At 42.9% G+C, this 10559-nt stretch overlaps 2 protein-coding genes across 2 annotated transcripts in view; both read right to left on the bottom strand.

The window, feature by feature from the left end:
- LOC139566744 (uncharacterized) overlaps window positions 1-10559 on the bottom strand; it is a 324355-nt gene that overhangs the window by 262935 nt on the left and 50861 nt on the right. The window lies entirely within an intron of this gene.
- Window positions 1-10559, bottom strand: part of LOC139566760 (uncharacterized) — a 13470-nt gene extending 2911 nt beyond the window's left edge. Inside the window, exons 1-5 of the mRNA XM_071388052.1 lie at window positions 10067-10559; window positions 9546-9676; window positions 9186-9350; window positions 5708-5872; window positions 5208-5319 (exon numbers count right to left, since the gene is read on the bottom strand). Coding sequence (XP_071244153.1) covers window positions 5208-5319; window positions 5708-5872; window positions 9186-9350; window positions 9546-9676; window positions 10067-10325 — 832 coding nt within the window. The 5' untranslated portion in view covers window positions 10326-10559. The remainder of the gene's footprint in view (window positions 1-5207; window positions 5320-5707; window positions 5873-9185; window positions 9351-9545; window positions 9677-10066) is intronic.

Raw genomic sequence — 10559 nt, 5'->3', positions numbered from 1 at the left:
TACTTAAGTTTGTTTTTGGACAATAATTTCCTCCTTTGCGTCTCCCCTTCTCTTAGGCCTATTATATGGACAATTCTTTGTTTTTGATCTGTTCATCAGTATCGGCAGAATAGGCTACCCTGTAATTTGTCGTAATAAAAAGATGTTAATGTCACCAGTCATATAAAGTGTAGTAGAATTGCATGACTTTTTTAAAATAAAAAAGGCCATATTTTTCCCAAAGAAAGAAACGTTTCTGATATAGCCTATAGTCTAGTCCTACTCTATCCGCTCAGCCATGCATTGAGCGTTCTTTCTTGAGAACAGTGATTGAGTTATATTGTTAGCCTAAATTATGACTATCCAATCTACTCATCACATAACGAATAGTAGGCTCTCTCACATAAGTCTGCAAATGTGATGATGCATGGATTGCATTTTTATGGTGAAAATTTGCTTTCCCAAACTTGACACTCACTCACCGCCTTTGTATGCTAGGTAGGCTACACCGGTTGTAAAGCTGATTAATGTGCTTCATTTGAAGATTTTAGCAATAAATATAGCAGCACAGGAAAGCTGGGATCCTCTTTTAAATAGTTGCCAGTCAAAACTCTGTTTTCACATGCGATTACAATGAATGGACCTCCCGGACCAGGCCCAAATCCCATCATTCGCATGAATAAAAGACGAAGATACAGGGGTCCGCAGATACAGGGGTCCGCAGATCCGGATGCCTTGTGAGAATTCATCGGCGAGTAGGTAACCTGCCTCTAACATCCATTCTATTGGCCAACGTGCAATCACTGGAGAATAAACTGGATGAGCTCCGTTTGAGACTATCCTATCAACGGGACATTAAAAACGAATATCTTATGTTTCACAGAGTCATGGCTGAATGACGACAGGTATAATATACAGTTGGCTGGGTTTTCCGTGCATCGGCAGGACAGAACAGCTACATCCAGTAAGACGAAGGGTTTTGGTGTGTGTCTATTTGTCAATAACAGCTGGTGCGTGATGTCTAATATTAAGGAAGTCTCCAGATATTGCTCACCTGAGGTAGAGTACCTCATGATAAGCTGTAGACCACACTATCTATATTTTCTGTAGACGTCTATTTTCCAACCACAAACCGATTTTGGCATGAAGACCGCACTCAACGAGCTGTATGCCATAAGCAAACAAGAAAATGCTCATCCAGAAATGGCACTCGCAGTGCCCGGGGACTTTGATGCAGTTAAACTGAAATCGGTTTTACCTCATTTCTACCAGCATGTGCAACCAGAGGGGGAAAAAAACTGTAGACCACCTTTACTCCACACACAGAGATGCATACAAAGCTCTCTCTTGCCCTCCATTTGGCAAACTTGACCATAATTATATCCTCCTAATTCCTGCTTACAAGAAAAAACTAAAGCAGGAAGTACCAGTGACTCACTCAATACGGAAGTGGTCAGGTGACGCGGATGCTACAGGACTGTTTTGCTAGCACAGACTGGAATATGTTCCGGGATTCATCCAATGGCATTGAGGAGTATATCACCTCAGTCACTGGCTTCATCAAGAAGTGCATTGACGACGTCATCCCCACAGTGACTGTACATACAGTACATATCCCAACCAGAAACCATGGATTACAGGCAACATTCGCACTGAGCTAAAGGGTAGAGCTGCCGCTTTCAAGGAGCGGAACACTAATCCGGATGCTTATAAGAAATCCTGCTATGCCCTCAGACGAACCATCAAACAGGCAAAGCGTCATTACAGGACTAAGATTGAATCCTACTACACCGGCTCCGACGCTCGTCGGATGTGGCAGAGCTTGAAAACTATTACGGACTACAAAAGGGAAACCCAGCCTCGAGCTGCCCAGTGACGTAAGCCTACCAGACGGGCTTAATGCCTTTTATGCTTGCTTCAAGGCTAGCAACACTGAAGCATGCATGAGAGCACCAGCTGTTCCAGACGACTGTGTGATCACGCTCTCTCTGCAGCCGATGTGAGCAAGACCTTTAAACAGGTCAACATTCACAAGGCAACGGGGCCAGACGGATTACCAGGACGTGTACTCAGAGCATGCGCGGACCAACTGTCTTCACTGACATTTTCAACCTCTCCCTGATCAAGTCTGTAATACCTACATGTTTCAAGTAGACCACCATAGTCCCTGTGCCCAAGAAAGCGAAGGTAACCTGCCTAATTGACTACCGACCCATAGCACTCACGTTGGTAGCCATGAAGTGTTTTGAAAGGCTGGTCATGGCTCACATGAACACAATCATCACGGAAACCCTAGACCCATTCCAATTCGCATACTGCCCCAACAGATCCACAGATGACGCAATCGCACTCCACACTGCCCTTTCCCACCTGGACAAAATAACACCTATGTTAACTCTATTTTCTTAAAACGGCATTGTTGGTTATGGGCTTGCAAGAAAGCAGTTCACGGTAAGGTCTACCTGTTGTATTCGGCACATGTGACAAAAATTTATTTGATTTGATTTTGACTGGGCTTATAAAAACACATCCGTCACTAGGCTCTGTAGGCTATGTGCTCTCCAACCGTGTTCCAGGGTCCCTAGGTGTATAGGCTACATTTGGAGTTATTTGGCCAGTTTACCTTATCAAAGCATGGCCTAGGCTATGGGCTAGGCTACATGATGTGTGTGACTATGAGACTGCACACATTGACCCTCATTCACAAGTGATAATATATCATTGACAAGTTATAATATTGTAACCCATCAGACTATTCTCAATTCATTCTCGTCTTTACATATACTAAATAATATATATGTGTGAAATTAGTTTTGATTTAGAATGGGCCATTATCATGCACCTGTTGGAACAAGGGGGAAAAAAATACATGTCATCTTATGCACTTAAATAGCAAATGGAAGACGCTTTTCCTGTGGTTCATTTTCATGCCAGCCAGGTAGGCTACTCCCGTTGTAAAGCAAAGTAATGTGCTTAATATTATGAAAGTTGACAAATAAATAATGGTAGGCCTAGGCTATAGAAAGCTGATGGGATCCTCTTTTTAATAGAGGCCATCAAAACTCTTGATTTTTGATTGCATTGATGTCAGAGTGATTAGAGCAGGGCACTCCAACCCTGTTCTTGGAGAGCTACTGTCCTGTAGATTTTCACTCTAACCCTGTTCCTGGAGAGCTACTGTCCTGTAGATTTTCACTCCAACCCTAATCTACCACAACTGATTCTAATAATTAGCTGGTTGATAATCTGAACCAGGTTAGTTAACTGGGGTTGGAGAAAAAACCTACAGGACGGTAGCTCTCCAGGAACAGTGTTGGAAACCCCTTGGAATAGAGTGACCATAGAGCGCTGAGTACCAGACCATTAGCGACTGGCAGTTAGCAAGTTTGGTATGCTACTAATGACCATCAGCGACAGAGCGCAGTTTTGGAGAAGCCTAGGTACCGTCACATGGAATTTGACTGTGGTCATGACTCGGTAATACGGTCACCGTAACAGCCCTAGCCAGGCGCACCGGATTGAGTGTGTCAAGAACTGCAAGTTTCCCGTGTGTATAAACAATGATCCACGACCCAAAGGACATCCAGCCAACTTGACACAACTGTGGGAAGCATTGGAGTCAACATGGGCCAGCATCCCTGTGGAACGATTTCAACACCTTGTAGAGTCCATGTCCTCCCGAATTGAGGCAAAAGGGGGTGCAACTCAATATTTGGAAGGTGTTCCTAATGTTTTGTACACTCAGTGTATGTTACGGGGTGAAACCCGTTTTCATGGGCACATAAATCCCCCAAAAATGTATGCTATTGCAAAATCGAATGCTTCCAACAGAATGAGTCCCCTTACCTTGATACTTAAAACCTAAGTCGATACTGTCATTAACGTGGTTCTGCAATAATTATATAATACTTGTTGGATGTGCCTTTGGTGTCGAGTTGTTTAATTACACTGATATTTTCACACATCATCATCTGATCCAGGGGAAAGTTTTCTGAATGACAGTCAAGTGAGAAACAGCTGTTGTAATAGCACATGCGATGCAACAAAACAAGTGCTGGAAAAAAGGTGTTTGCGAAGAATGTCTCATTCAATACGCCGGTGAAGACAGTTGTGCCTGGATCCAAGCTGGATCCAATATCCTTACCAAATTGATGTTGGTCATAAGTTGTTTTCTGCTTTATTTACAGCAAGGTCAAGTTAGATTTTAACAGAGAAACCATCAAGGTAATGAGTTCATGTTTTCATGCCTCGGATTCGACACCCGAGTCTACTGTGCGCAATTGTGAAGGATAGACTATTGCGGAACACCCAATGCTATTCCTATGAATTATTCTGGATATAATGACAACAAATTTCACAGCTCAGTGGGCTTCATCCCAATATGATCTGTTAATGAAAAATACATTTTAGTGTCCATGTTACTGCTGCAGTTTTAAACAATATAACAGGCTTGAAGATTAGCCTAGTTGAACTTGAAGCTCAGAAATGTATTGGAATTGGCCTACCTTGAAAATCAGACATTTCCTGAATTTGGTGCTACATCTTGGCACTAATGTCCTTGTAATTATTATAACCAATGTATAAGTTCTCCTGCTCCCTTATAATTATCCGATTAATTTTTTGATCCGTTTTTGTGAGTGGCCACTTTCGTTTGTTTCCCGTTGCTTCAATTGAAGGGTGTTGCGCTACTCTGTTTTGGTAAAACCACGTGTGGTTATTAAGAGGATGACAACATCTAATTCTGGCTTCAACTTGTCTTTCCATACAAATCCTTCCAGTACAAAAGGAACCTGGTTTTTGGTCACTTTCTCATTATAAAAACAGCAATGGTGAGATAGAAATGGTGAGATTAATGCTACCGTTATTCATGGCTTTATTATGTGTGGCTGCATCACAAGGTAATAATAATTTGTATATCAATGCATTGACAAGGCCTAAAAATCCATTATTCTTAAAGTGGTAATGGGGTGCTTGAAAATATCCCTGAAAGTCCTTCAATTTGACTTGCCAATGTCTGTATGAACCCTTCTTAAAGGATGTATAGTCTTGGGCCTATGTTGTTGTATAGGTGGCGTTAAGGGACAATTTGCATATATTCCTCTAAGTATAGGTATGTGGAACTGCATGAAAATCATTTTGATTTTGCTTCAAACCATTTAGAAATGTTGATCCTAATGTCACACATTGGCCCCATTATTTATAGAAAGAACCATGTATGTATCCCATACCTTGCTCCCCCATCTTTACTCCACTCAACAGATCAATGCTCTCTGGTTCGTCTTCTAACGTCTCATCTTTCACCAGCAACAGATCAGGCTTCCCATCCTCCATGTCTACTGACTGTAAGAGATACAGAGTGAGAGGATGTTGGATCAATAAATCTGATATGAGCACCCTGCTATGGAGCATCTTCTGATTGGGAAATGAGGGATTGCTATGCAAACATGTTAGTTAATTTGATCACTTGTCACTCTTTAATAGTTTTATAATTCAAATGCATGGTCAAGACCTGGGCCCGTATCCACAAAGCGTAAAATAGTAAGATTGCTGATCTAGTATCAGGCCTGTCTATATAGCTGATCTAGTATCAGGCCTGTCTATATAGTCTTATTCATTATGATCTAAAAAAGGCAAAACTGATCTTAGATCAGCACTCCTATTCTGAGGGGCTTTGTGGATACAGGCCCTGACCTAATACCATTCAGAGAGTAGTTCACAGTGGGGTCACCTCAGTGAGACTGTGTGTGGTCCTGTGTTGCTCAGCTGTTTCCTCTGTGGGTTCAGGAGGTGGTGTAGTCTGGTTGTCCTCCATGACCATGGTCCTCTCAGGGTTCCCCAGACCCTTCTCACAACCCTCCTCCTTCCCCAGCAGCACCTCTGGACCCTCCTCCTCCTGGAAGAGAGAGATGATACAGATTACACAGACATACACTCCCTCAGGTACGTACACACAGATAATAAACACACTTTCAACATCGTGTTTACCCATCATCACTACGTTTGAGTCCTATACTGTAGTTAGAGAATGACTTCATTGTTCTTAAGCCCATCATGGTGGACATTAATATGATGTGGGTAAAAACAAGTCAGCTATGAGTCAAAAGTCATCAGTCATCAGACCTGACTAAAATATGTTGACGTGTACAGTAGGTGTTTGTTAGTGTGTGGGTATGTGTAGGTATATTTAGTAAGTGTAAATTGGTTATAAAGCCTCGTCGGATGTATGCAGAATAGGGTGAGATCAGATATTAAAGAGTGTCTCCGTAGCCATGTTTCTATCCAATTGGCGACACATTTTTATGCGAATATTCTAAAAACAAAATGCGCATTTTCCCACCAGAGATGCGTTTCCATCAAATTGACTTGTTGCGGATGAAAGGCTGTGTGTGATGATGTAGCGCACATAAAAATACCTTTTAAAGTTAAATTCCATGTACCGAATAAAAAATACAAGTTAAATGGGTTTCCATCACATTTTTAACTCTATTGATGTTTTTCTCAAAAAAGAATGTAGGGAGTGTTCCCACTCTGGTATTGGCAGTGCTATCTGCACACTGTTGGCCAGATCGCACGTATAGCCTACATGATGAGATTATTATTACGCACAAAAGAGCGATATTAATTGTATTTGTCAAATGGCAACCAAACATCGATCATCATGTCACCAGAATAAGACCCTCAATATTTATCGGAAAGCACCATATAGCTCATCACCGTGCACTTTCACCACCCTGTGAAATCCATTCATTATCTATTTCATATTTTGCCTAATAAACTGTTTCTGACAAGTCGTAGCGGGAGGACCACACAACATAAGTGTTTCTGCCGAAATTCTCGCATAATTGACTTTAATCAGTCACAAAAAGATCCCATCTTGTCTAGCGTACTGTTTTGTCGACATTTGGAAAGTTTACCGAAAATATTTCTGTTTCCATCAGGCCTGTCATTACATTTTTTATCCGACATGTACTTTTCTCACATAAAAAGGTTGGATTGAAACCTTCTTAATTACAGTCTTGGAATGAAAAGTCCCATTTTATGTTTATTAAACATAAACAAGTGTTAAATAAACCATATGAAAACATAATATATCCTACACAGTACAAACACAATATGTAACAGACTTTTTAGGCTTATATATGCCTTATAAATCACACAATGTCTGGATACAATTTCTACCCACGAATATTCAACACTGAAATTTGTTACTCTCGTTACTCCAAATGCATCTGTGGATCTTCTCTACTGACAATAAAAATGAATCTTTGTCTCAGGGTTAGATCTAAGCTGTCGAGTGGAATGGTTACTTTCTATGTTATAGAGCATATATGTCAGAGTCAAGGCCCGCGGGCCACATCCGGCCCGCGAGAAGGTTTTTTACGGCCCCTGGGATGATCTTGATTTATTATTAGAACCGGCCCGCAGACCGCAGCAAGCCGGCAGCCCGCAGATCTTTTACACGCACCAATACTACATTTCCCACAATGCAACGGTGACGCACCGAGCAGTAGGCTGCTGTGTAAATGAGATGGAGCTGCCTTGGGAAAAACTCGTGGGTTTGACAACCGACGGAGCACCTGCGATGTGTGGACACAGGAGCGGACTGGTGGCGAAGATACGGGAAAAGATGCAAGAGGAAAACGCGACAGGTGAGCTGACAGCTTATCATTGTATCATACACCAGGAAGCGTTGTGCGGTAAAGCCTTGAAAATGGAGCATGTAATGAGCATCATCACGCGCACAGTTAACTTTATCAGAGCCAAAGGTTTGAATCACCGCCAGTTCAAGGCATTTCTGACGGAGTTAGAAACGGAGCATGGTGATTTGCCTTATCACACAGAGGTGCGATGGCTAAGCCAGGGAAAGGTGCCTTGAATACCGGTTTCTTTCATTTAATGTTCATGTTATGGGGATTTTTATATAAAGGAAATTTGTCTTTTGTGTCTGTTGAAAATTAAAGATTACTGACAGAGCCATAAGAAAATATTGCTTTATTTATCTGATCATATTGGAATATATTTGTTAGGTTTTCAGTAGGTTCAATTAGGTTCACTAGACTATATGCGTCATTTAAAAATTTTTCAATGAACATTCGAACAGTCCGGCCCTCGGCTTGTAGCTAAATTTTTTATTTGGCCCTCCGTCCATTTGACTTTGACACCCCTGTTATAGAGTGTAATGGTTTTTCTGCTGGTGTGTCCTGAGGTATCTCCTCTCAGAGAACCTTTTTCCGCAGTGCGTACAGGCGAACGGCCTCTCTCCTGTGTGGACCTTCAGGTGCATCTTCAGGTGGTCCTGGCGGGAGAACCTCTTCTCACACTGTGTACAGCTGTAGGGTTTCTCCCCTGTGTGGACCCTCTGGTGCTTTTTCAGGTCGCCAGCCTGGTCCAAAGCACATATGACACTGGGTACAGCTAAAGGGTTTCACCCCTGTGTGAACCCTCTGGTGAATCTCCACATTTTTGGGGCAGCTGAAGCCTTTGTTACAGAACATGCAGAGGAACTGTTTCTCTTTACTACTGCCTGATGTGGCTCCCCCTCTCTGAGCCTGGGCTCTAGCCATGTCGTTTGAGTTCAATACCTGATCGAAAAGGACGCGGCCATGTGAATCGGAAGTCCCCATCGACGTGGATACTGGGTCGCGATCCCTGAGCGTGTATAAAGGGGAGAGGGTAGTGACATTTGGATTTGTCTCTAAGCTTCCCCTGTAATCTAAGAAATCTGTGCCCTGTGACTGTCTGTCTCCTAGGTGACTATCTGCATTCCATGTGGGAGGAGCGTCACCCTCCACTTTCACAGTCATCTCATCTATCATTATAACCTCCCCTTTCTCATCTAGGCACCCTTCAGAGTATACACTACTACTGTACCGGTTCCAGTCCCCTCTAGACAGATCAGTCTGTGTGTCTAAACCCAAGGGCATGTTGCCAGGGTCCATCTCTGTAGTGTAAGAACAAGATGGATCATCACCTCCAGTGTCTAACGTGTCACCATCACCATCCACACAAAAATTAACCGTCCTCTGGCTCTGGTGAAATACTGGTAAGTACTCTGAGCCGGGAGCAGGAGGATAGCCCAGTCTCCCCAGGCCCAGCCTCTCTGGGTCTGATCTGTGGTCAGATCCTGTGTGTAAGAGTCTGTGTGTTACAGTTAATGTCTTGGTGTCTGTCTGTGACTTGAGGATGGCGTTCAGCGTTCCACTGACCTCCGTGATACTGCACCGGGTCCTGGGCTGCGCTGGGGCAGTGGTGGTGTCCTCCGTGGCTACAGCCGCCTCTCCAGTCTGGATGTCTCTGCTGTGCCGTAGGTCATCCTCTCCTTCAGACCTCTCCTGCTTAACCCCAGGACCTGCAGCCTCTGCATCTGTAGACTGACACAAGAAGGGAAGAGGTTATTACTGGTACCTGAGTTTAATTGGATAACAATGTTGTCAGGAAGTCTCACAAGCTCCCATGGCTTATAAATAAAGATGTTCATGAATAGCTGAGGGGAGCCATTCTGAAATAAAGAGGCTACATTGGATGTACATTTGATGTAATTTTGATCTAAATACTATTATACTAACCTCTATCACGATAACGTGCTGGGTTGTGATTCCACTCTCCTCATCAACAGTGATTGGTTGGTCATCTCCCCATGTATTGGGTCCTGCTGGCTTCACAAAGCTCTTGTGGCCTCCAGTGAGATGTCCTTCACCTGCGAGAGTTAATGGGGGGGAAAGAGGTGTTTAGGTTAGGGACCGTCAATGCTCAACTATATATTGTACACTATTGACACGTCTAGAATTGGCAAGGATGTAAAGTAACACTTCGCATAACTTCATATATTAATTATATATCATGCCTCATTGTATTAAATTAGTAAATCATAGGAAATGCATTAAACATGAATCTGGTTAGAATATGATATTGTGTCTTTGTGCAAGATGGCAAAGTAATCAGGGGAAATTATTGCATACTATCCAAAAACTGACCAAGACCATAAGTGGTCTATAGTCACACATGTGCAGAGGGGAATGGGGCGACAGGCACTGAGCTATCTATGAACCGCGGCGGGCCGCGCACCTCGGCCTACTGCAAAATGTACCTCTTGCCATTCCTCTGTATCGGTCGAGGATCTTGACACTACTGGGACGACTGGCAACGACGCGCTCTCGTGCCACCTTCAGTTCCAGTAGTTGTAGTTTCCTCCGCAATCCCCTGTTTTCTTTCTGGCTTTGAGTGATTTCCAATCGAAACACTGCATAATCGTCGTCTACGAGTTTACAGATCTCTGCCACGGCTGCATTCGCTAGCACCTCCATAATGGAGGCTATTTGAGTGTGAAAAACCATACAGTTAGCCATTGTAGCTAACGTTAGCAGCTAACTAGCATTACCTAGATAACATATATCAACCAAGACCGGTATCCAACGCGAATTAAATACTACGTGGGATAAATATGTGATGCTGTGCAGTTAAATTAGTCATAATCTTAGTTCCATGGTGTTAATAAACGTCTATATAAAAACGCTAACGTGAAAATAGTTTTTGGTCGTTTACTTCCGTTTACATGGATGATTGGCGTCATAGTTCAAAGG

This window comes from Salvelinus alpinus, chromosome 39 (genome assembly GCF_045679555.1).
Source record: "Salvelinus alpinus chromosome 39, SLU_Salpinus.1, whole genome shotgun sequence".
In the NCBI taxonomy this organism is placed as follows: domain Eukaryota; kingdom Metazoa; phylum Chordata; class Actinopteri; order Salmoniformes; family Salmonidae; genus Salvelinus; species Salvelinus alpinus.
This window is presented reverse-complemented; position numbering and strand designations above follow the sequence as displayed.